This window comes from Neophocaena asiaeorientalis, unplaced genomic scaffold (assembly GCF_003031525.2).
Source record: "Neophocaena asiaeorientalis asiaeorientalis breed wild unplaced genomic scaffold, Neophocaena_asiaeorientalis_V1.1 scaffold766, whole genome shotgun sequence".
Classification (NCBI taxonomy): Eukaryota; Metazoa; Chordata; class Mammalia; order Artiodactyla; family Phocoenidae; genus Neophocaena; species Neophocaena asiaeorientalis.
The window spans coordinates 49,835-76,661 of NW_020173207.1; the positions used below are offsets into that span (position 1 = coordinate 49,835).

The following is a 26,827-nucleotide window of genomic DNA, read 5'->3' on the forward strand; positions in this document are numbered from 1 at the left end:
TTATAATGGGTGATCTTTTGTAAATTATGTTTTGGTAAGATGATCATAATCAGGACATTAAGTAACAGTGCCATCTCTTTATTGTACAAAACAAATATGTTTTTATCTTCCCTTTTCCTGAGCAAACATCTTCCCCACTAGCAGAAACTCCCAAGAATTTAAATGTAAAATAGATCTAATTAATTATCCAGGACTATAGTATTTTAAATATGAATCTGACAAACTGCCAAGACTTTTCAATGAATCAAAAAGAAAACACTGAATGTTTATACTTAATTATCTTGGACTTTACAAAATAATAATCTAATAAAGAAGTTAAAAGTATATCTATTTTTTTCCAGGTCACAGATAATGTTGAACATAACACATAACTAATGCTATTTGCAAAGGATGTGATCATCTCTTATGGTTAAGAGAACAGAACCCAAGATGAACTGGGGTTAAATACTTTGTGACACTGAACACTTAGAATATTACAGTTTTACTTTGATTATTAAAGACATAATGTATGCCTGCATAATAGGTTCTCAGAATGATAGCTACAACATGAGAGTTTGGGGTTTAATTTTCCCTGAACTTCATTGTTCAGTTTACTTAACAATATTATTGTCCTAAAGACACAGACTAATAACCTGTCTTTAGAATTTAGGAAGTTTTGCCTGAACAGAAATATCAGATAACAAATTTTAAATACTCTGGGGAACTTTAAATTTACTTATACTTTGTCACCAGTATATGTAGCATGCATCTTTTTAAAAAAGTTTTATTAAATAAAATGAGTGATTAAAGTATAGGATCCTGGATATTAATAATATAATAAAACCTATTCACCTTATAATTTTAATTTTTAAAATAAATATTTAGGTGGTTCTAAGATAAGAAGCCTTATCTCTAAACACTGGATCACCTAAAATTTGTAAACTGCATAATATTTATAGAATAGTAAAGTCTAAGGAAGTCTTCCTTTCATGAAAATAGTATATTAAAATGCTACTTTGAATAACAAATCTTAAATGAACGCCTGAGAATAATTTTTATTATTTATTTATTTATATTGAGGTATAGTTGATTTACAATGTTGTATTAGTTTCAAGTAAACAACATTGTGATTCAATATTTTTATAGATTATACTCCATTTAAAGTTATTATAAAATATTGGCTATATTCCCTGTACATTACATCCTTGCAGCTTATTTATTTTATACATAATAGTTTTTACCTCTTAATCTCCTCCCCTTATCTTGCCTCTCTCCCCCTTCCCTCTCCTTACTGATAACCACTAGTTTGTTACCTATATCTGAGAAGAACTTTTAAAAGGCAATTAAATCTGAGGGAAGGAAGGGAATGAGAACAAGGGAGACAAGATCCATTGTATTTTAAATGTACTTTCCTATATGACTTGGACCTCAATGGAACTTGTGAACCATTAATTTCAATTACACTGAAAGCCCCAAACAAACCCCAGGCACTGTAAACCTCATTAATCTTAAATACATGGGGACTGGAATAAATAGACTTTGAATTAACTCAATCTAAATTACCTGATATTAAAATATAATTGGAATTCAGTTGCTTTACATTGCTTGCCAGTCTTTCAGGCAGAATAGATTGCTATATCTAGCAAGGCTTATTACAATTTTATCTAATTTTGAAGTTTCAGAGTAAGATTTTTAAAAGGAACAATTTTGAAATTGGGAAAATAAGGGCATTTCACTGATGTTTCTATCTAGTTTCTTAAAATTTAGGGACCTTTAATCAAACTTCAGCTCTTTAAGAGGGAATTTTTAATGTGAGTTGGTTCAACTAAACATTAAATTCCAAATGTAGACATGTCAACTGCTAAATGTATCCAATAATATATTATTTTTAGTAAAATTATAATTTCCATATTTCTAGGTCTCTTACTGCAATCATTTCTATAATGATGAGGTAAAGTATGATTTTTAACATCTGCTTAATAAAAGGAATGAATATATAATAGTAAGGAATAATAAACATGTTGCTAAGCAGTAAGAATAAAAAATATGTTGCTAAAATGAGACCACATATTCCAAAGACAAAGATAATTTTGAAAAAGTCTGCCACTTTTTGGAAGTCTGGTATCATTATCGCTATCTACTTATAAAGTCACTGTGTGAAAATATTACCATAATAATTTTGTGTTATTTTTACTAGCCTTTGAAATATTTGATTAGAATTTATGTAAGATCTAAGTGTTTGAGAGTGCATTTCATCAGGGTCATTCTTATTAATATCCCAATTTTAAAAAAGTATTAAACTAGGATAAATGTTCATGCATTCTATGTATCTCCATGTTCATTTACAGAAAACTGGGAAGAATGGATAGCATACAATTTAAGCCAATCCACCTTTAAAATCTGTAATATACACATGTAGCATGAGAATACTGATACCTGAGAAGAAATGTGCTTTGAAACCCTTCTTGGATACAGTATTGTCAGATTTGAATTCAATTCTCATATTGTTGAACTGAGATGTGATCACTTCAGGCACTTCAGCACCACAAAATTTGCCATGCAATTTAGACTCAGAAGAAAGACCACTCCAAATCTCCACATAATCGTATTTGCAAACCTAGAAATAAACATGGTTACTGTAATCACCAGATTTGAGAGCATCAGATGATTGACATTTACTTTTTTAAAATTTACTGTGTTTTTCCCTCTTTACTCCTGTGGTAGTCAAACTGGACTTAACAGGTCCAAAAATCAAGAAAAGTGTCCAAATATGAAACAGAAGGCATGATAGACAGATGAGAGAATTTTGCTCCGAATAACCCCAAGAGATGTATATACAAATGTATGCTTGTATATATGTATTTACAGCATACATATTTTCCAAAAAATACAGACTTAAGGAAAACTGCGATGAATAATTGTTTAACAAAGCATATGATTGAACTCTGGGCATGATGTGTACTTTGCAATATGTCAACTCATATTACTGGCTCTTGTGATATTAATTAGGTGATAAATAAGCAAAATGTTGCTAGGAAAAATGAAATAAGTTTTCTATCTACTTTGTTACAACTGCAACTTTTATTTAGAGAGGGCTCTGACACAAGACGGGATAATGTTACCGAAGCTAAAGTTGTTTGATATTGACTTTCCTTTTAGATATCAGTAAAATGAATAAAACAATGAAGTCATAACTTAACCCAGTATTCTATAAGTCAAGATTTTGCTCATGATTTTATTTTAAATATTCAAGACTTTAAACTATGAAAATGCACAGAATTTTATTAATAGGATTCCACACAGTAACCTCATCATAAGTTTAAGAATTCCAGGATATGTTACAGAGTTTGTAAAGGCTCCTTCTATGAATAAAGACTGCTACCATGAGAAAAATGCTTTCAAACACAATGCCCCATTTATTTTAAACCATCTACCCTTCTTCCTCGTAAACATAAACGTTTATCCTTCTTAGGAACATCTATCAATTAGTGAAACAAAATGCCATTCTGCCACAACCAACAGCTTTAGGGAAACTGAGAAAGTAGAAGCCATTCAATACTAAGCTCACATTACATTGAAGAACTGGCAGGGAGATTCCCATTTTCAAAACGTGTTGCTCATATGAAAGCTGTTTTAAGATTACTATAAAAATACATTCTTAATTTTAATATTTCCCCAAATTTAAGATAATTATTAAAGAAAAATGATGTTTCATGTGGATAAATTATGTAAGAAATATAAATTGCAGTCTTTTCCATCATAAAGCTTACATGATGTAAAGAAGATCTCAAAATGAGCTCTAAAATTGTACAATTCTCTGAAATATCAGTGCATTACACTTCATATTTTAATTTTCTTTAAGCAACACAAAAGTCTGCACTTCTTTTTAACTCAAAACCATAGAAGTGCCTTGACTACTACAAATAGAATTTTAAAAAATGATTAAAAGAAAGAAGGATAAGTGGGAGGAAAAAAGAAGAAGCAAAGATACATACACAAAGAAAAAATTATGGTATAAAACCCACAAATATTACCAACAATTATTGTCCAGGAGCACAGATACATTATATTTCTGTTCTCTCAGTTCTCTGTGAGTGTTCAACAGATATACTTCAAAGACAAAATAATTTTTGAGTGAATTTTATCATACTTTTGGATCTCGTTCATTTAAAAATAAACACAGGAAAAAAAAGTTGTTGGGAGTAAGGATGTGGGAGTTAGAGAAAAGAAAAGAAAGTAGAAAAGCTGAAATAGAACAAACATTTATTACATTTTCTCTGGACTTAATGTTGACCGATCACACAAGACACAGTTCTAAAAGTTGTCATCTCTAGGCCTGACATTCCATTTGAATTTGGTGTGTATGTACCAGCACATAGGAATTCTCAAATAAATGATTTCATTTGTTTAAAAGTGATCACCAGACAGAAAACTGGACGTTTACTATGGTAAACTATAAAGGCAAAGGGAAGATAGGGTCAACTAAATACATGTTTTATTGAAGTTAAAAATATTTCTTTCTTCTTCTCTATCTTTCTCACTTTATCTGTGAACCATAAGCATACTCATAATGAAAAACTACTTATATAATGAAAATACACCCATTTCCACAAGTGAAATATACCAGGTTTTCCCAAAAAAGTATTTTCGTTATGACTCAACAAGTGAATTTTGGTTTATTTTTTCTAGAAAAATCTATGTGACATTACCCTAATATTTTCATAGTACTTTAATAAATCAGGAAAATGCTGGGGGGTAATTTTCAATCTCCCAGAGACAGTCTAAAATATCACCCAATGCCAGCAGGAATTATAAGCAGTTGCAGAAATGAGAAATAGAGCAAAGAAAGACTACAGCATTTATACTATTGTACTACTGCAATTTTCCTTCCTCCCTTCCTTTTTTCCTTCCTTCCTTCCTCCCTCCCTTCCTTTCTTCTTCTCTCTCTCTCTTTTTTTTTTTTAGTTTACCAGATTGTCTTTAGAGATTCCTAAAATACTTTATAAAAAAATATATTTATTATTCACTTACTTCATTGCCCTCCAATTCAAAAAACTCAAACTTCATAGAAATTCTGTACTGTGTTGGTGCCACCACTTGCCACACGCAGTGTTTGTTGGGAGGGTACTCCTTGGGCCAGCCTGGAGTGGTTATGGTGCCATTCAGTTTTGTAAGAAGTCCTCCGCAAGCCGCTAGAAAGAAAGAAAAGGGAAGTTTCCCCTAATAAATCTACCCCCTTCTTAGCACCTTTCCATTGATAATCAAACATCTCAGCATTAAATTTCAACCATCTTCTGGATTTTTCAAAATCTAGAAAGCTGCAGTCTCTATTCCATTATCTTTAGTACAACTATTTTAATCATCTAATCCAATTTATAAAGTGTTATTTTGTAGATATGGAGCGAAGAAAATGACGGCTTTACACTTTAGATCGCTTCAAAGTTGGGCGAGCAATATAAAGAAACCTGGGGGTCAGATTTCTTATATTTTAAGTGTGTATAATAATACCTACACCACACGATTGTTGTGAGAATTAATAAAAAGGTATATGTAAAGTACAATACAGCATGATGTATTAAGACCAAAATCAATTGTTTATTTCCCCAAACTCTTTTTTTTTTTCCAAGACAAGGAACTTGTTACTTGTTTCCAAGACAAGGAAGGAATTACTTGAGCTAGAAGGCAAGGTAAACTATAGTAAATAGAGCATATTTTTTATTCCAAAAACTCCATTTAGCAACTGGTTTTCTTTCTCTTTAGGATGATCTATTTAAAAGATGTACTATTTATGTTACCTCTCTTTCTTATTGATAGTGAAATTAGGAAAGTTAGGGTTTCAAAAGCAAGTTAAGTGAAATGAACATATTGTACACAGTTCCTAATTAATTCCTAGGGAGTCAAGAGTTAGCTAAAATAACTGGTCTCTTGAATTGCCTTTGCATATATAGGCATACGTATGTATATGTATGTTAACTAATATAAATATTACTATATTTATAAATATATTTTTTAAACTACCTGTAATCTCAGGTTTACCATATTTGGTAAGTTTCTAAAGTGTATTTATTTTTAGTAGTCATGTGGAAATAACAGCCACATAACTTCATTATTATCTGGAATACAATGTCCTGTGTTTTAAAGATACTGTATTTTCTTCATAACTGTGTCTATTTTATTCTAGTATAAGAGGGAGGCATAAAAAGAGAAGGAGAATGAGACTACATGATAGAAGGAAATGGGTAGGGGTTTCAGGCAGGGAAACCCACGTGCAAATCTGGTCCCACCTTCACAGGTCCTTTTGTCAGGTCCCAGCTCATAGCCAGGCTCGCAGGAGCACTGGTAACTGCCCAGTGTGTTCAGACAACGCTGCTCACAGCCTCCACGGTCAGGCTTGGCACACTCGTCTTCCTCTATAAAAATGGCGACAAATTGATTTCTTCAACGAAGGAACAGGAACAATTTGCAAGCCCTTGACTGATGACATAGAAGAACCCATGTCACTGCAATCTAAGAATTGTGTAAGAACCAGAAGGACTGGTCCAACTGAAGATCACCTCATCTCAGACACAGTATGTTTTTTTCTGACTTTAAAGTTAAAGAGGATTATTAAAACCTAGAGATTTTTCAGAATGGAATAGAAAAACTTACTGAAAAAACATGGATTCACCTGTTCATTTCATTGTATAGTTCGCTAGGTAGCCTGAAGAAATGCTTTTAAAGTAATATCATTATTAAGAAATAAAATATGGTGACTAAAAATTAAAAAGAAGGAAAACTATGAAACTTAATAGACCTCTTTAAATTGAAAACATTCACTGCTTTTTATATAGATATGTTGATCCAGAAAACACAATAATTCCATATTTTTGTAAACAGAAACTATTTTAATTGTATATGGTAACATGAAAATATATATGAAATAGACATATGAAAAATATATACTATCTAAAAAACACATATTACAAGGTACTCCATAACCTCACTCTTTAGGAATAAACTACTGTGAGTTAGGAAAACAGCAAACAATATTCTCCGGAGAAATTATGCATCATCCAAAGACTAGGCATTTTGTTAAGCAAATACACAAACATCACGAGAGAGACTCTTATAGTATGTTTCTTCTACTGTAAAATATAACATAGAGAAGATTTAAACCATGTAAATGAACAATTTAATGAATACTTGGAATACATATAGTAGAAGTGCCAAGGTTCTCTGCCTTCAGTTCAAATGGTGAGCATCTAAGTAATGCTCAGGAAAAATCAATTATATTATTGCTCTTTGAATAATGAAAATATCTAGATATTATTCACACTAAATTTTGACATACACTACTGAATCCATCACTTATTCTTTAAAAATTATTATAGAGAAAATTTATTTTCTCTTCACATAAAAGAATTTTATTCTATAATAACACACTTAACCTAAGTGCCTATGAATTTTCAAAATACAAATCTGATGTTATTATTTGCACTAAAATAGCTTTCTTTTTACCTGAGAAATACACACCAAACATGGGACATGAAAATAAACTAAAATTTGCTTATACAATTCAAAATTAAAGCTGATCAGCAATAATGTCAAAAAGACATTTTAGGGATCAGAATGTTCTACTAAGGAGGCCATACATTATTTCTAATGTGACAGAATTCTATTCTCTAAGGGATGGTTTAGATGCTGCCACCTGGAAATAAATTGATAAACTATATATCAGTAATCCCCTTCTGGTTATGAACCCTTTGTTGATTATATTGCAAATATTTTCCTCTTGTCTGTATATTTCTGGATTTTGACTATTTCCTAAAAAACAGGTGGTAGAATATCCTAATGGAGTTCCTACCCTGTGCTACAAATCTCCAAATTCCAGTTTTATAGCCAGTAAACTATTCCATCAAAAACCATCAAAATATCTCTATGAATAGTGCATGCGTCAATCTTCAATATTACTTTATTTCTCCCCTAACTCAAAGATAAATACCACATTTATCCTCGACAGAGAAAAGCTTCCACTTTAAATGATTTCAAATTACCTTTAAAAAAATTGGCAGCGAACCCTGCTTTGTTCACAGTTCCATCAGAAACAAACTTCATCCACAAGGTATTGGAGGTAGATCTGATATCTTCAGGTTTATCATAACCACAAAAACGCCCTATTAAAGGACTATTTTCACTGGTTCCATCTCGAACTTCTAGGTAGTCATAGGCACAGTTGTCATGTCTCTCAATCTGTAATAGTAAAAATATATGATCTATCTCATTAATAGACAGAACAATTCCTATAAAAAAGTATCATGTATTCTCAGTGCCATAGTACTAACATGGCCATATTACTTATACCAAAAGAGAGCATTTCTGTTGAGTGTGTATGGTAATATCTACACTGTCCATGAATAAAGGATGTATTATTCTGGTAGAGAGACAGAGGAAAAAATCTATGAAAAAGTGCATCCACATGCACTAGGATCAATAGAAGTTAGCTGCCTTTTAAAATAAAATAGAAATACAAGTAGTAATTCTTTGGAAAATAGAATTTAAGAGAATCCAGACTAATAATTATCATTAGAAATCTGGGCTAGATATGCTATAAACAATGCATAATTTGTTCTGAAACATAGTTATAAAAATTGCTCATAGTTGATCAAAAAAATCATTATTTTATCAATAGAGTGGCTGAATTCATATTATTGACAAATGTCGCACTATTTTAGGTTATACATATCTTTTTGAAGCAAAATCTGATAACATGGGGATTACATTTCTTCCTAGTCTATGAAATCCTTTATCCATAGTTAGCATAGCTTTGTGTGGGAAGACTACTCCATTGTAGAACTAGCACTGGCTGCCCCTCTCAGGATAACAGGCATGTTTAGATGAGACTTTTACCTTAACACATTATTCTTGACCTGTGCACCCTGGATGTACTCAATCTCTTTCCTAAACAACTAAATGCAAATATTAGCTCAGACTATTGGCTTTATGAAGAAGTGAATGTTTGTAGACCTTTGTTTTAGCTGTAAACTTCTACAAAAAACAAAATTTACAAATTGTTTTATAAATTATAAGACAATTTCTAAATAAATTCTTGCTTTTGTTTTTTTCATAGAAAATGGGCCCTAACTCTGAAGTCTTAATAGAGTCAACTACTTATTAGGTATTTGAAGCCGGAAAGCACTGACATCTATAATTATAAACCATGAAAAGTATCACATGTTGTCAACCAACATTCAACATACAATTCACTGATTTATGGAATTCTCCTATTACAGAATGAATGTCAGGGAACACATTCATTCTATGAACTACAACCTGTATGCATGAAACTTCTGGTATAGTTGGTTGAAGAAGTCATTTCCTGATTTGTCAATACATTAACAATGATAGTCTTCAAATTAGGCAGCATAAGGACAAACAGAAAAAAATAGATTTTGAAGCAGATTTGGTTAGAACTAAGTACTGCATTTGCTGCTGCCCTTTTCCCAATCACAAATCAGGATTCATTTATTTCTTCAATAAATATTCAGTGCTGGTTCTTTTCTGTGCACTCTTCTCACTGCTTAGTATGCATCATTCATCAAAATAACAGAGCCTCGCCCTGCTGAAGCTTATACTGGTGGGTAGAGAGCAAAGGAACAATAAACAAGGTAAATAATAATCATAAAATATTAGAAAATAATACATTCTATGGAAGAATACAAAATGAAACAAGATAGGAAGTATGAGCAGTGGGGGTGGCGGGATTGAAGGTTGCAATTTTCCTATCAGTAGGAGCTCACTGTGACTCATAAATCCAGATTTTTCCCTAAAAATGTATTCTCTTCATGTGTGGAATTATGGGAAAGAATTGGAAAATACTTAACATGAAAATTATCTCATTATTTAAAGTATACTTTTGAGACAGTAGCTGTTAAATAGAGAGGTGAGGGAGAGCTAGCAGTCTCACTAGGAACAAAATTAGTCACTGGAGTGACAAGGCCAATCTGACCAGCTATAACACACCTTCTTCTCTCAGTCTTTAATACAGTCCCTTCAAAATCAGAGTTCTCTATAAAAGAACATTTCCAGATGGCCAAAGTCTATTCATTGGTTAAGGGGACATATAAAATAACATCTAAAATCTCAGGGTGTACAACTTGATAAAAGGGTAAGCAAAACTGAACAAACAACAAAACTGTAGGAAAAATAACCAAAGGTCTCGGCAAGTCAACCTATCTATCTTCACCTGCTTGAGCAGCACAGAATGAAATGCTTGCAACACATGAATTATTTTGGAAACGGGGAAGAGGCTAAGTTAGAAGAGGAAAGGGAGTGAGAACATACAATGAAGAAAGTAGCTGCTTGCCATGGAAAGTTAATTAATAGAAAAAAAATCACATTGCTTCATATCAGCAGCCATACCAGAGTAAAAAATAAGAAGGTTAATTAAAATGGGTTTTTAATTACTATTTATGAAGAAATTACTGCTTTTGAAAATTACAGTACAAAGAAAACAAGAGAGACACTGTTGAAAAAAATTACATATGATCAGTAATTAAAAGGATATAGGATAGCGGGTATTTCCCTGTATATAAAATTCACTCTGTTCCTTTAACAGTTAAACAATAATCTCTTTAAATTTTAATTTATAGTATGTTCACTGGTTACTTTGTAAAAATAAGAGCTTTAAATATTTTATATGATACACAAAGTGTAAATATCTCATGGGTAAAATGAATAAAAATGACCAATTTTAGGATTGATTCCACCAGTACCTATTTATGAATTACATATTACTTATATATTGAGTATTATGCACCTGGTATTAGGGATAAAACAATAGAAATATACACTGTAGTCTCACACAGTAAATGCCATGGTTGTTGACCTACATATCATATCAATGACCTCCATGATCTTTGTTTACATGTTTTTCCAGTTTAATTATTTTAATCCTAATTGCAATACCAGCACAATAAATCTTCTCTATTGGTGTTAATTATAATTATACCTCTTCAACCACATCCACATAACAGTAATGATGGTGAGCACAAATGAGAGTTTGAGTTATTTTATGTTATTTGTGTAACATTTTCTCCAGCAGTATCGATTACTTTATCAATTAGTATAAATATAGTTGAAGAAATAAATATGGTTGAAGCTAAAAAGTGGTTAAGTTCATTGATGTTATGCCAGTAACCTTAGGTACCATGAGAAAAAGAACACCAAAGTCAGTAATTCATAAAAAAAAGGAAAGGAAAAACAGTCTCTTCTTGATTTAAAGCGTGGACATGTAATAAATATGTTTGGTAATGATAATGCTGATTTATTACAGACTTTAAGGTAATCAGAACACAAACCATATAGGAATGTGGCAAGTTTATCATAACGTAAACAGACCTAATATGTATATAGAGAAAACAGTGAAAGTGACATTAAGTTCTGAAGATTGTTTTAGAAAACTGATATATAAATGATATTGGAAGTAAATCCAAATACGCAAAGAAGGAAGGATAAGTACAAAGCTTAGCCAGAAGGGATTAATATTACATTTCATTACTAAGTGTGGGGGGTCCATGTCTTTACTGGCATGTTAGAGAGGAAGCATCAAAAAGCTGAGTTATTTTATTTAGCAAGAACTAAAATCAATTAAAAGTAACCTAAAGTAGTCAGCCTCTCATTCTAACACTGCCAACCAATGCAGAGCTTTGTGGTCAGTGCATGTGGGGGAGCTCTAAGACTGAAGGAATGCCAGCCCTGGAGCAAGATACCATACCCAGGCTCAGGGGCCATTCACACACTTTGCTTTCATTTTACAATCAAATTTCCAAATAAATATAACATCGCAAAAACATCTACTGCAATACCTACTTATTTGTAAAAACCTCTGAAAACTCCAAAGTTTCTAGGTAATAGTTTCAGTAAAACTCTCCCGTACTCCCTGAAAAATTGAAAATAAAATTACCATATGATTCAGCAATTCCACTTCCGGGTATTATATTTGGAAAATTGAAAGCAGGGTCTTGGAGAGATACTTGTACATCCATGTTCATATCAGCATTATCCATAATAGCCAAGGGGTGGAAGCAATCCAAATGTCCATCAGTGGATGAATGGATAAGCAAAATGTGGTCTATACATAAAATGGGATATTAGCCATAAAAAGGAAGGAAGTCCTTTCAAGTGCTACAACATGGATGAACCTTGAGGATATTACACTAAGTGAAATTTTTAAAAAGTGACTCAAAAAATCAAATATTGTATGATTTCACTTACATGAGGTACCCAGAATAGTCAAATTCAAAGAGACATAAAGCAGAAGAGTGATTGCCAGGGGCTGGGGGGAGGGGGAAATGGGAAGTTGTTGCTTACTGGGTAAAGAGTTTCAGTTTTGCAGGATGAAAAGTGTTCTGGAGGTTGATTATACAACAATGTGAATGTACTTAACACTACTGTGTCATACACTTAAAAAATAGTTAAAATGGTAATAGTAATAAAATAGTAATAAAAAAAGTCTTCTATGAGTGTTAGAATGTGATTTCAAACTATAATTCATACTATCAACTCCATAAATGATTTAACTTTTATAGGTAATATAACTTAAAGTTCTATACATTTGGAACAACGCTAAGTCATTATTTTTTGCTTTGGGGTAAAATGTTAAAGAAAAGTATGACTAACAAAAACAATCAAGATTAGCATTTATTATTAAAAATAAATTAATTTTAATAATGAGAAAAATACAGTAAATTTAAGTAATAAATGCTATGATGAAAGGAATTTTAAATAAAAAGGAAAAAAGTTTAATAGATTATTTTTAAATGTATCACTGTCATATTTAATATTTTATTAATTAGTATTAGTTTTATTTTTACTATTTAATACTTAATGAATATTGATATGTATACAATTAGAGCTCAAAAATGGAGGAGAAAAAACAAAATGCTCAACCATGTGAAAATCAAAACCATAAGGCTGGGTTAGGTCTATTTTTATATGATTCAGTTTTCTCAATGTTGCCATTTGATTTTTTTTTTCCTTCATGACACAATTATTTTTAACTCATAAATTTAATAAATATTTACTGAAAACCTATGATGACCAGATAATAAATATATACTTGATAGTATATAAACAGTGATGAATAAACAGACATAGTCCCTGACTGACAGGCATTTATTGATTAAACAACTCAAATGTACAAATGACAATAGTTATGATGGGAAAGAATTTATTGCCATGAGAGAATTAGATGCCTCATTTTGCTACCAAGATCTGGGTGTAAGAGTGCCAGGCCATGGAATTGGTATCACTCACAGTCTACCAATTAAGAACTGTGTGACCTTGGGCAAGTTTATTTAATCTAACCTTTCAGAGCAGAATGATAGCCTAAACTATAATTCTGAAGAGCTACTTTATATAGTAGCTCTTGTATAGTCATATTCTCTTATACAGTCATTAACCAATATATATTCTTAGCCAAATATCCAAAAATAGTGCAGGGCAAGCATTAAAATGTTAACTAATTAAGATCTTGTCTTGGCTTCCTAGTTCATTCACAAAGACTAGTCTACTTAAACTAATATAAAATATTTAAAGGAATTAAAGGATTACTCTTAATCAGGTAATTCACAAAGTACAGTTGACCCTTGAATAACGTAGGAGTTAGGGATGCCAACCAAGAACAGTTGAAAAACCGCCAACTGCTATCTCTGCCTCAAAAACAAAGGAACTGATAAATGACTCACCCAAGGGAAGGAGGCTGAAATAGTTTGCAGAGGTTCACCACTTAAACCCTAATTCTTCTGATTCCATATATTGTGTTCTCTAATCAAACACAAACTTTCCCCCACACTTAAAGATCTGTAAAATGAAAATAACAGGTACTATGTTTATTTTAAAAAGTCTACATATAAGTGGACCCCTGCAGTTCAAACCTGTGTTGTTCAAGGGTCAACTGTACCAAGATAAAAAACTTTTGTATGTAGTTTAGAATGTTGCTAGTAATTATGGGAAAGACTATTATATACTATGGTTTTCAAAAGGAAAGTATAACCAAATCACAGTGTGTAGAAATATTGATAAGTACCTCAAATGTAATCTCACTTAAATAAATGTATGTAGGGATTTTAATTAAACATAACTAAGCTCTGGGTTTATTTCACTTATTTCCTGCTTTACTGACATTTGTTTGAAGTTGTACTATTAAAATCTCCCCAACTTTTTCTCTTATGTATTTCTACATACTGAAAGTTCTCAAGTGAAATAGTAGTATAGAGGCTTTTTTACAAATAACACCACTGCTGAAGAGAAGACGAGTTCTTCAAAATGATTTTAGACATTATCTACATTCATGTACAAACTCACTTCAGTATTGGTCTTAAGAGTCAACATACCAGTAACTACTAGAGAAGAAAAATCTTCCCAAAGGTGATGATTACAGAAGTATTAGGACTCTATTACCCTCATTAACAAAAGCACTTGTTCAGATTTCTTTCTGTACTTACATTAAAATCTAAGTAGCATTAGGAGAGGTGAATATTCATGACATAAATTCACAGAAAGGCATAAATAATGAACAGCCAGTAAATTCTTTATAGTAGATTTCAACAGAACTAGCTTATCTTAAGGGCCCTTTTATCTGAAAAGGGAGAGAGTGACATAGGGAATAAAAGAGTTACAAAAATAGAAAGTGTTTGAAAAAGTCAAAGACTGATATCAGTGAATAAAAACAGTTTTGTCAGAGAAAGACACAAAACACTGAGAAATAATGAAGATATTTTTAAAATTATACATTTTAAATATAAAATGCATAAGCTGTATATTGAAAATGTTATGTAAACAAAAACAAATTGATATAAACAGATAACTGAGTAACTGAAACAAACCACCTAATGACCACTAGACCAAATTAAAAATATATACAGTTGATTCTCAGTATTAGCAGTAGTTGAGTTCAACAAAGTCACTGAAAACACTGAGTTAGTGAATACTGATTCATGGCTCCTGGAGAAATACAGAGTTAGGTTCCTGAGAGCTTCTGGTCACAAAATTTTTGTCATCAAATCAATACTTAACCTTGCTTTATGTGTGTTTCTCTTTAAAGGTACCTTCACAGATATTCAAATTCATTAACAGTGAACTCATGGCCAACAGCATTATAATGCACGCCTGAAAGTCTAACACAAAGATTTTCTCCATGAGGCACATGGGGAGTAGTGTTTGATAAAACTTTAAGCAGAGGAGTGTTTGATATAACTTATATTGTGAAAGTATCATCCCAGCTGTTGTGTGGATATCAGGATATGTAGGGCAAGGGTAGAGATGTGAAGAGCTCATCAAAGTTCCAAAGCAAGAGGCAGTGATTACAACAGTGGTGGCCAGAAAGTAGGTATAAAGTGGTCATGTATGTGGTATATTTTGAAGACAAAGCAAATGGAATATGCTTATTAATTGGCCTTGGGATTTAAGACAAAAAATGGAATTAGGGATATTCCTTGAGTAAATAGTGACATACTGAAATACTAAATACTGAAATAGGGAAGACTGAAGGTGAGTGGGTTAGTGTGAGTAAAACAAGACAATCAAAGGCTTGATGTTAGTCAGTTAAAGATGAGAGGCCTACTAGACATTCAAATATGTCCAGCATATAAATAAAGGAGGAAAAACATAAGGAAATAAAGCAAAATGAAGAAAGGACAGGAAACTAGAGATAATAAATAAAATGTACTATCAGCCAAACTGTGACATGACTCTACCTCATTTCCAAAGCTTAGCAATAACTTATTCAGTCACTTAATCAACAAGTATTTATTAAATGACTACTCTGTGTCAGGCATAGTTTTAAGTGCCTGAGGTGTAAATCTTTCTTATTTGTCCTTACATTATCCTATTTTTGAAGAATATCACTCTTACTATATTGATATATCGAAACAAACAAAAAAACCCCAGAAAACCAAAAAAAACCTGCAAACCAGCTAAGCCAGCAATTTCTGCATCTCAGTTTTTAGATGCATGGAATGAATGTATTTGCTGACATCACTACTATAATAGAATTCTATAAAACATTGAATTATATATTGAAAGGCAGTTCATCACTTAATTTTTGCAATAGCACAAAATATTAACACATGTAATGTGTTCATTAGATAATTTTTCAATGAACCAGTTGTTTTGGTCTAAAAAGTGAGTCCTACCCAATTTTAGTTTACTCTTTACAATAAAGTGTTCTATTTGAATAATGTTTGCAATCCAATAAAATTTAAAAATAAATGTGAATCAGATAATCTCAGAACCGAGGTTTCCAAAAATGCAAAGGGGTCAGGGACATAAACATCATGATCACAGCATAAAAGAGAGATTTTTCATGATTAAAAAGAAATATGTCTCGAAAATTAGAAGGTACATGCAAAGGGGTAGAGACAATACCAAAAAATATGTTACACAGTTTACAGGTGGGGGTATGAGTTTCTCTGGGCTTTTGAGTAACACCTGGATTCCCCTGGGGCTCCTGCTATGGGGACTGGGACACCACATAGTCACCACACTCAGTGGCAAGCACATCCTGGCAATGAATGGGGTTCTCTACACCGGCCTTCTGATCACTTGGACAGTAAGTAGGCCTTCTAATTTCAGTAAAGAAATAATCTCCAGTAATGGCATCTGGATCTCTAACTCTTTCTTGGACCTACTGCCAGCACCTCATCATTCCTTCCTACTCCACCTTGGGCTCTCAATTTCTAGCCTGATTCTGTAATTTAAACATGCTCAGGAGTTCTTGACAATTCCCATATCTCTTAGCTTCTAATTCCTCACTCAGTTCTCCCCACTACACAAAAATGACCCATTAGCTAGTGCAGTAGTTTTAGTTGCAGACTTTGCTCCAGGACTCTGACTGGCCTTTGGTTTATTCTGCCCTCATCTAATAATGCAATGTTGGTGCTGATCTCTTCCCCAATAAATATTTTTGATGAAGTCAAAAGCTCCTAAGAATATTTAAATCCCTGTTTTTTTATATAAATAATTTTCTGCATAATGACAAAAAGGTGAAAAATGGATTTACACTGTAACAACAACAAAAAAGATGATCTACCTTTAACCTCTTGGTTTAGAAGAGAAATAAAAGTTTTTTATTTAATGGACTCTTCAAGCATTCTTGTGAAACAAGCCTGGTCATTTGTCAAAAGAAACTATTGACAGTACTTCAAACATTCTAATTCAAAAAGCACAGATAATGTAAACTCACTTTAATCTTCTTGAAAATGTCTGCAGTAAGAGGAAAGAAGAAAAAAAAAAAACCTCTTTCGCTCTTGATGTTGCATTTTATAGGCAATCCTTTGCTTCTTTGTTGATGAAAAAGCTGATTCTCTAGTTCTTTGCTTTTTTAATGAGGATCCCTTAAATGCACTGTCATTTATGGAGGATGTGCCCCACAAAGGCTGCCTGAAGGACTTTACCTCAAAGGCCTGAAAGGTCAGCCCGACATAGCAGTCTTCTGACACTGCTATTTTCCATACACATTCTTTCATCGGCCTGTAGTCATCGGGGTAATTAGGAGACTGAATCTGTCCTTCATTTTTACGTATCTCACCTCCACAGATAGCTGAGGAAAGCAAAAATAAACAAATAAATAAATCTAGACATGATATTTCATTTTCATTTGCTTCTAAGATAACATTTTAGTTTGGTGCCTGGAGCTGAGTACATAAAAACCAGGTTATAAAAATCAAGGTTGGCTGGTCGTAAATATTTAGTTGGTTAAAAAAAAAAACCTAGCCACTTAACTATAAATATTAGATAACAGTCAGCAGAGGAATATATGATTTTTTATCACTGTTAATTCACATTTTTACAAAAACAAGCATTCAAAAGAAAAACTTTAAAAACCTTTTGAGATTTTGTAATTTATTCTATGTGAGTTTTCTCTGACTCTCTGAACTGCTTCTTTAGGTCTTTTACCTCAGTGGAGAAGCTGATCAGGAGAGAAGCTCCACAAAACTCTCTGGGCCTCTGGCTGTGAGCGGCCCTCGTGCTCAACATCTGTGGCTCCATCCAAACCATACTCTTCACAACCACACAGTTAATCTCTAAAACAAATGCTTCCATCCTCTTAAAAGTCTAAGAGAAGCAGAAATCTTCTGTCTTCTAAATAACCTAAACTTCTGCGCTGGCAGAGGCAGGAGCAAGAAGGGTCTTCTCTACCCACGATCTGGCAAGAAGGTTTTTAAAGCCAGGAAGCACAATGCCAGTTTACTGTTTTAGATACGTATAGAACAAAGCCTCTAGTAAATTCTTCTTGAATGCTGACACTCTCGTTTAGACAAAGCAAGCTCCAGAACTGTGTGCAATTACTTTCTGTGTAGTTTCCTTTATCAAGGCATTTCCGCGGTACAGGCATCAAACACATACAAACTCAGCACAAAGAGAAGTGGTAATTTCTTCATAACATTTTAATGTTGTCATGAAAAAACAACCGAAGTTTAAGAACTCTTTTGCCGTTTGTTGTTGCTGTTGTTTTCCACACATCTCTATAATGAGTATTTTTTTCCCGCACACATCCCTGATGAGTACATTTACATGTTACCACATTACTGGTACCAGAAAGCAGGTTGTTTCTGCAGTTTAAATTTACCGAGTATTTTTATTAAAATCATCATAATGAACATTATAATACAGGTTTAGAAAATTTTGTAATTGAAATACAGTTACAATATCATTCTAATTTCATTGAGAGAAAGGATATTTCTCTTTAGAGGTCTAAGAAGAAGCCATCTCTAAACTCAATGTGACTTGCCTTCATAGATAGCTGCAAAGCCCTTTCCCACCCAATTACTGCTGCTACGAAACTCAATCCACATTCTGCTTTCTGTAGAGGTAAGAACTTCAGGCAATTTGTCCCCACAGAATCTACCTAAAAGAAATAAAAGAATAAAGAGACTCCTAAATATGACTTTATATTCTAATTGCTTTTCATACTAGCTACAAATTGCATACATAAAACCTGATTTGGTTCCTGTATCTACCCCTAGGAACTAGAGCCATAATTATTCTTTAATATTTACTTAATAAAGGTGGATAAATAAATCTCTTTATATTTATTTATAGAATATTGGAGCATATCACTCTCAGATTAACTGACTGATGTCAGTATCATTATCTGTAGAATTAAGAAACAGCTAGCTCAAAACATGTCCTATTTGTAAAATGACACACGATATATCAAGGTGGGGAATATTATTCTACGGAAAACAGAAAAAAGTACAAGTGATCCTGAAAAACTGCTTCAAATGTTCAGTTTGGTCATTAGTAGGGAAGTGACAGCTCAAAGTATAGTTCTTTGTTTAGCCATGTTCAATGGCGACTTGTCAGGGAAACCCACAGACTGCCCAAGGATCTTATGTTACTACATACATCTCATCTATAAAGCTGTAGTATGTAGTGTAGTAGGCAGAATGGCAAACAGTATCAGAAGACTTAATAATGAGTTCTAATCTTTTTCTGATTGTTTATCCACAGGCAAGTATAATACTGAGCAAATATATTATTGCCTGTCATTCCTTCTTCCCTCCTTCAACCTTCCACAAATATTCGTTGCTTACTGTATATCTGCTACTGTGCTCTAAGATTTTATGATGACAGAAAGTTAAATATGACAATGCACATGAAATAATCCCACAAAGAATAATATATTGTCATCCATTTTTGTGTGCCCTTGGTAATGATGTCATACATAGTTTTAGTATATGAAAAATGTCAGTCAACTTAAAACACATTCATACTAACAGATAGCAGGTGAAAAAATGTCTCCCTAAATGGCAAAGTTAATTAGGGGCATGTAAAAGAGAGCAATGTCCCTTAAACTGTAATGTGTGGGAAAGGGAGAGGGAGAGGGATAATTAGGAGTATGAGATTAACAGATACAAACTACTATGTATAAAATAGATAAACAAAAAGGATTTACTGTAAAGCACAGGAAACCATATTCAAAACCTTGTAATAACCTGTAATGGAATATAATCTGAAAAAATAATATATATCTATATCTGAACCACTTTGCTGTACACCTGAAACTAACACAACACTGTAAATCAACTATACTTCAATTCTTTAAAAAAGGAAACTGGAAGAAAGTAACCTGACTAAAAGAGAAAAAGCTATAATGTGCATATGAATTGCCAGGGAGTCTGTCAAAATGCAGTCTCTGGTTCAGAAGGTACGGAGTGGGACCTGCATTTCCACACTTCTAACCTTCTAAGTGATTCTGATGCTGCCAGTGTGACAGCTACACTCTGAGGAACAAGGTCTCAGAGGAAATAGTGGGGAAAGCTTTCTACATGAGCATTGTAGTCAGACTAAGCCAGTCTGTCAGGCCATTATACCCTGCAGTGTGTAATGCTGATGGTGCTCTAAAAAGTGTTCTCAATATTTCAGTTTTAGAATTGTTTTTTCAATATGAGTTTAATGAAATGTTTTCTTTGGAACACAAATACATATATTACAAATTGCTTCATCTAACCTAAGAAACTAAATGTTCAATACAATGTTTTCCTCATCCTGACTTATCAAATTAGCTCAAATCTTAATTTTTCCTTATTTTTAAGCATTTCTACAGATCTCTTGGACTTACTAAGGCTGCTGTCACTTTTAATAAAACAGTGTCCACTCAGCAGGTTTTAGATGTTAAGAAGAAAAGATATGTAGGCAAATAAACACAGCTGAGTAAAGCTACTTCTAAAAATAGAAGTAAAATCTCAAAAAGAAGTCAGTAGAGTAGATGCTCACATGCTCACAGCAGCTCTCGCCTTTAAGTAAAACAGAGGGCAACAGAAAGTGCCTAATGTAAGTTAGTGATGTGGTCTGTGGTTAAATGTTGGTAGCATATTTTCATGAGCACCAAATGTGAGCTACAATTTATGACACAAACTACAGATGCACCTTCTCAGCCACAAAAACCTGAGTAGCAAAACTGTGACCTCTACAATAGGAACCAATATCCTTGGTGCAGGAAGCCAGTAACCAAATGTATACCTAACAGCTCATGCTCTACTGCCTTAGCAAACAAAGCAAAACAACATACACACACAAATACACAATTTATCTGGTTTACTCATTAAAACTCTGATTTTAAAATTAAAAATACAGAATATGTGATGATTATTCACTATAAGCTATTCTAAATCATTATGTTCAGGTCCAAATACCACCTCATAATTGAAACTGGTTTAAATCAATTAATTGTCTATTTATGTATCTGTCTGTGAGTATTTTTGCTGTGATTGAAAAAAGTATAAGAAAAATTAAAATGTTGGTCTCATACATTTTAAACCCTAAGATAACTCTTGAAAGAATTGTCTCTGGACAAGACAGACTACATGCATAGCCACATAAGAGGCAAAAAAAATCTCTTACCAAGGAGAGGTGATTTCCTCCAGTACCCATCTCTTACTTCAATGTAATCATACCAGCACAAACTACTTTTGTATAGGTCCATCGTAGTAAAGTTTAAGACAATCTTCAAAATGTAACAAAAGAATACACAGATTAAAAATGATTGTAACTTCACATGGCTAGGAACCCAGGACTACTGTGAAAAGAGATTCATAGCAAATTTTTTTCCTGTATTAGTATCCCTCTAATATTTTTAAAATAAACACCTCAAAAACACACCCATTTTCTCATTCACTTTAATGTCTAACAATTTAGAAGCACAATGTCAATAAAGAAACTAAACATTTCAGCAATTAAACCAAAGTTTCTGTAAAGTTAATTTGAACAATTGTGAAACAAACAGAAATCTTTATTCGAATAGTTTATTTTGAATTTTCTTAGATAAACATGACAAACCATGAGAACTTCTGATTTTACTATGAGTGTCTTCTTTTTAATAATTTATTTCAGACATCTATAATTACATTAAAAATAACCACCATGTGCCATATTCCAGGAACATAATATCATTGTGTATGTTGAAATGTTTTAAATACAGCTCTAGAATTCAAATTTGTCCATGTAACTATAATCAAAGACAGATGTCACTTTGTTTCTGCAGATCCAAGAATATGTATTCGAAGACCTTTTAAGTTAGAAGATCTTATACATGACCCTTTATTCTGTACTTTGTTTTGAAATGATGCTGCCTTTTAAGATAATTCAAGAGCAACTTTAGAAAAGACAGTTTTCTTACTGATTTATAAAAAGACTTTACTTTTCATATAATTAACTTTTTTTTTAGTTGATTACATCAAAAACTAGAGTCAAACTAACATAAAAATGCATATATCTGCTGAGGTAAAATTCACTTGGAAAATACTTTTTTATATTCAAAAACTCATTCTAACTCTATTCTGCTTAAAACATATAAGATGCTTAAGGTGTACAATGAACCTGTTCTTTAATCTAGAAATTGAAATGGACTTTGTCCAAAAGCAACAAATTATGAATATTTGACATACTTCTAATATAAAACTGTAGGTAGTAACAGTATTTACAGAATTTTTGTGTCAGTATAAAAATTCAAATGTAAGAAGACTCTCGAGGAATGAAAAAAAAGAAAAGAAAAAGCATAATTTTGAATTCATATTCCCTAAAAGTACTACCTTTTTTGTGTTAGAAAACATATACTTTTCCCCTTTCTTGAGCAAAGTATTTAACAGAAAGGTAAGTACTAGTTATGGCAAATCAATCCTCACTCAACTAGCTTACTTCTTCCTAGGATGAAGATACAGCATAACAATAAATATTTCTCATGGCATCTTATATCTCAGCACCATGATGATCATTGATGAAATTGTATGCGAAAGTTGGTTTTAATTGCCCATATAAATAACAGTTTCACAGAGATAGAAATTATCTAACTATAATGAAAGTCAGTTGTACCTTAAAATGGTGTTAACATTTCACCGTTAAATTCAACATTTACCAGTTTCTTTAAACATGTACTTTCTTGATTACAAAAGGGTGAAATCTATCAAGGATGTGAAAATAGAGACAAGATGTTGTTTAACTGTAATGCAGTAGGTGTGGCATAATTTGCTTCAGTTTAATAAAACTTCATTTATTTCTTTCTACCTTATTTATAGTTTTTTTTTCTTTTTCCTTTGGTTTTTTTTCCTTCATCTGATTTTATCATTCTAAATATTCTAAAAATCCTTTTACAAGAATTTCCAAAATATCAAAGGACAAAGAACTAATCCTTTTTTTCCCTTTCTTTTTCAATAACCCTCCATACTTGATTATCAAAATGCATAGTTTCTAAACTATTTTTCTGTAGTTACCAATATGCTTGCTCTTCCATGTCTGAATACCAATTCAACATTAGGTTATTCTTAGGACATAATTAGGAAATAATTTCTGGTTTTCCCCCTTAACTTTATATTTACTTTAAGTCTGCTACAAATGGGGAATACTACCACTGTCTGATATTAAGTTTCATTCTCCATTTGTATTCTCCCTGTAGCAACCACCAGGGTTTCAACTCTGTATGATCATATGAGAACTAATTTATTATAGCAGAGAGGGCAAAACTAGAATACAGACACAAACAGTAGACCTCAAGGCTCATTTGTGGCTTCCTTCTGGGGTATAAAGGAGTTGTATAATGGTATGCAAAGAGTTTCAACTTCCTCCTTGATGAGGAAAAAATCAGCTAAATTGGAGGGATGTGTGTCATCAAAATTTATTCAAAATTGAAATGATGTGGTTGGATTGCTAACAAATAGTTAATATTTGAAGTCCGGAACACACACACATACACATACGTGCATGCACGTGCGCGCGTGCACACACACACACACACACACACACACACAGTTGGATCAGGGGTAACTCTAAACAGAAAAGTTTCCTATCTTGTTTTTAATCTTCTATTTTAAACTCCAAGCACTGTGAAGGAACAAAACTGGCCTACTTTAATGTAAAACATAGCGTCCTTTAGAAGCAGAAAATGTAATAAAGATAGGTTTTCGAAAATCAAATCTTAGGGCTCTGATGTAGAAGTAAAACGTTGGCCTTTGAATAAGGTTGCTAGCAGAATCCATAATTGAATTACAAATCAAAAGCACTTGAAAAATATTTGATTGTTTTATATTATGCTATTTTATATTAATACATTGCATCTTTTTTTCAAAGAATGATGAAATAAAAACTACCTAGCACAATTATATAGATGTTTTATTTCTTATGTTAAGTATCAGTTTACCATTTCTCAATTTAAAATTAATCATAGTTCCTCTGGAACATGGGATTGAGGGAGATACAAGGAACAATTCTAAGATTTCCTGTGATCTGTTCGGGGTCTTAGTTGTTATTCTGCAAATTAAATGGATTCAATTGCTGTGGAGTTTGCTTACTAAAGACTTTGTTTTACAATCTTACAGAGCGAACAATCTTGAAGAAAAGCAGATCAACAGTCAAGGGACTAGATGTCTGAAGTCTCCAGAGAATGATATAAGCAGTGAACTTTTGTCAGCATGATTAAGACATTACTATCTACCTAAACTAATTCCATGAACACCATAAAAAGACCAATTAGAATAATATTTATACCTTATAGTGTTGGGGATGGGGAAGGTAGAAATCTTGTCAATTAGACTGATATTATTAAATAGTTTTTAGAAAGAGATATTAGAATTAAAAGCAGTAAAATAAAATAGATTTCAGGGCTCCATCCAGAAGCAGCTTGGACAAGTCTGATAAACTCTCTAGGCAGACAGCTGTTTTCTTCTCAGAAATAAGACTAGGGGCAAAATCAGGGACCAGTAAACTATACCCCATGGGCCAAATCCAGCCTGTAGCCAGTTTTTGTAAAGAAAGTTTTGTTATACACATTCGTTTACATATTGTCTATGACTGCTTCTGCAATACAATGGTAGCACTGGGTACTTGAACAAACTGCATACCTGGCAGAGCCAAAAATATTTACTGTATATTGTCTCCAGAAAGATTTGCCAAATCCAAGCATAATTGATAATTAAGGGTTTGTTCAGTGCTGAAATATACCATACTAAAGGGAAAATTTGCATTTATTTTCACAACTAGGAGTTGTTTGTGACTGTGAGTGAAAAAGTGTAGGTTCAAGTTTTAGCTTCTCAATTTGCTAGTTTACTTAAACTTTCTGAGTTTGAATGAATGTTCTTGCTATAAAATAGAGATCATCATATCAGGCTGATCTCAGCAGAATTAAATCAGAGAGATTTAATTGGATAATGTGTAGAAAAACACTAAAGTAATCTAAATACATTGTTAAGATTCTCATGTATTATTATTTTCATGGTACATATTTGAGCATCCCTTGCAATATAAATCCTGAACAGGAGTTGAGGAAGATGGCGTAAGAGTAAGACGCGGAAATCACCTTCCTCCCCACAGATACATCAGAAATACATCTACATGTGGAACTGTTCCTATAGAACAATCACAGAATGCTGGCACGTCACAACACATATTAATCAAACTACCAAAAACTAAATACAAAGAAAACATATTAAAAGCAGCAAGGGAAAAAACGCAAATAACACACAAGGGAATCCCCATAAGGTTAACAGCTGATCTTTCAGCAGAAACTCTGCAAGCCAGAAGGGAATGGCAGGACATATTTAAAGTGATGAGGGAGAAAAACCTTCAACCAAGATTACTCTACCCAGTAAGGATCTCATTCAGATTTGATGGAGAAATTAAAATCTTCACAGACAAGCAAAAGCCGAGAGAGTTCAGCACCACCAAACCAATGTTACAACAAATGCTAAAGGAACTTCTCTAGGCAGGAAACACAAGAGAAGGAAAAGACCTACAATAACAAACCCAAAATAATTAAGAAAATGGTAATAGGAATATACATATTGATAATTACCTTAAATGTAAATGGATTAAATGCTCCCACCAAAAGACACAGACTGGCTGAATGGATAAAAAAAGATCCGTATATATGCTGTCTAAAGAGACCCACTTCAGACCTAGGGACATATACAGAGTGAAAGTGAGGGGATGGAAAAAGATATGCCATGCAAATGTAAATCAAAAGAAAACTGGGGGCTTCCCTGGTGACGCAGTTGTTGACAGTTTGCCTGCCGATGCAGGGGACATGGGTTCGTGCCCCAGTCCGGGAAGATACCATATGCCATGGAGTGACTGGGCCCGTGAGCCATGGCTGTTGAACCTGCATGTCCGGATCCTGTGCTCCGCAACTGGAGAGGCCAAAACAGTGAGAGGCACACATACGGCAAAAAAAAAAAAAAAAAAAAAAAAAAAAAAAAAAGCTGGAGGAGCAATTCTACATGACACAGTCTCCTGTACAGATCATATCTTGGGTCACAAATCAAGCCTTGTTAAATTTAAGAAAATTGAACTTATATCAAGTATCTTTTCTGACCACAACGGTATGAGACTAGATATCAATTACAGGAAAAGATCTGTAAAAGCTACAAACACATGGTGGCTAAACAATACACTTCTTAATAACCAAGTGATCACTGAAGAAATCACAGGGGAAATCAAAAAACACCTAGAAACAAATGACAATGGAGACACGATGACCCAAAACCTATAGGATACAGTGAAAGCAGTTCTAAGAGGGAAGTTTATAGCAATACAATCCTACCTTAAAAAAAGGAAACATCTTGAATAAACAACCTAACCTTGCACCTAAAGCAATTAGAGAAACAAGAACAAAAGAACCCCAAAGTTAACAGAAGGAAAGAAATCATACACATCAGATCAGAAATAAATGAAAGAAAAATGAAGGAAACGATAGCAAAGATCAATAAAACTAAAAGCTGGTTCTTTGAGAAGATAAACCAAATTGATAAACCATTAGTCAGACTCATCAAGAAAAAAAGGGAGAAGACTCAAATCAATACAATTAGTGATGAAAAAGGAG

At 32.8% G+C, this 26,827-nt stretch overlaps 1 protein-coding gene across 1 annotated transcript in view; it reads right to left on the reverse strand.

The window, feature by feature from the left end:
* Positions 1–26,827, reverse strand: part of LOC112399688 (tolloid-like protein 1) — a 74,772-nt gene that overhangs the window by 42,134 nt on the left and 5,811 nt on the right. Inside the window, exons 2-8 of the mRNA XM_024744978.1 lie at positions 21,364–21,466; positions 18,749–18,865; positions 17,412–17,557; positions 8,013–8,208; positions 6,264–6,389; positions 5,011–5,171; positions 2,416–2,596 (exon numbers count right to left, since the gene is read on the reverse strand). Coding sequence (XP_024600746.1) covers positions 2,416–2,596; positions 5,011–5,171; positions 6,264–6,389; positions 8,013–8,208; positions 17,412–17,557; positions 18,749–18,865; positions 21,364–21,466 — 1,030 coding nt within the window. The remainder of the gene's footprint in view (positions 1–2,415; positions 2,597–5,010; positions 5,172–6,263; positions 6,390–8,012; positions 8,209–17,411; positions 17,558–18,748; positions 18,866–21,363; positions 21,467–26,827) is intronic.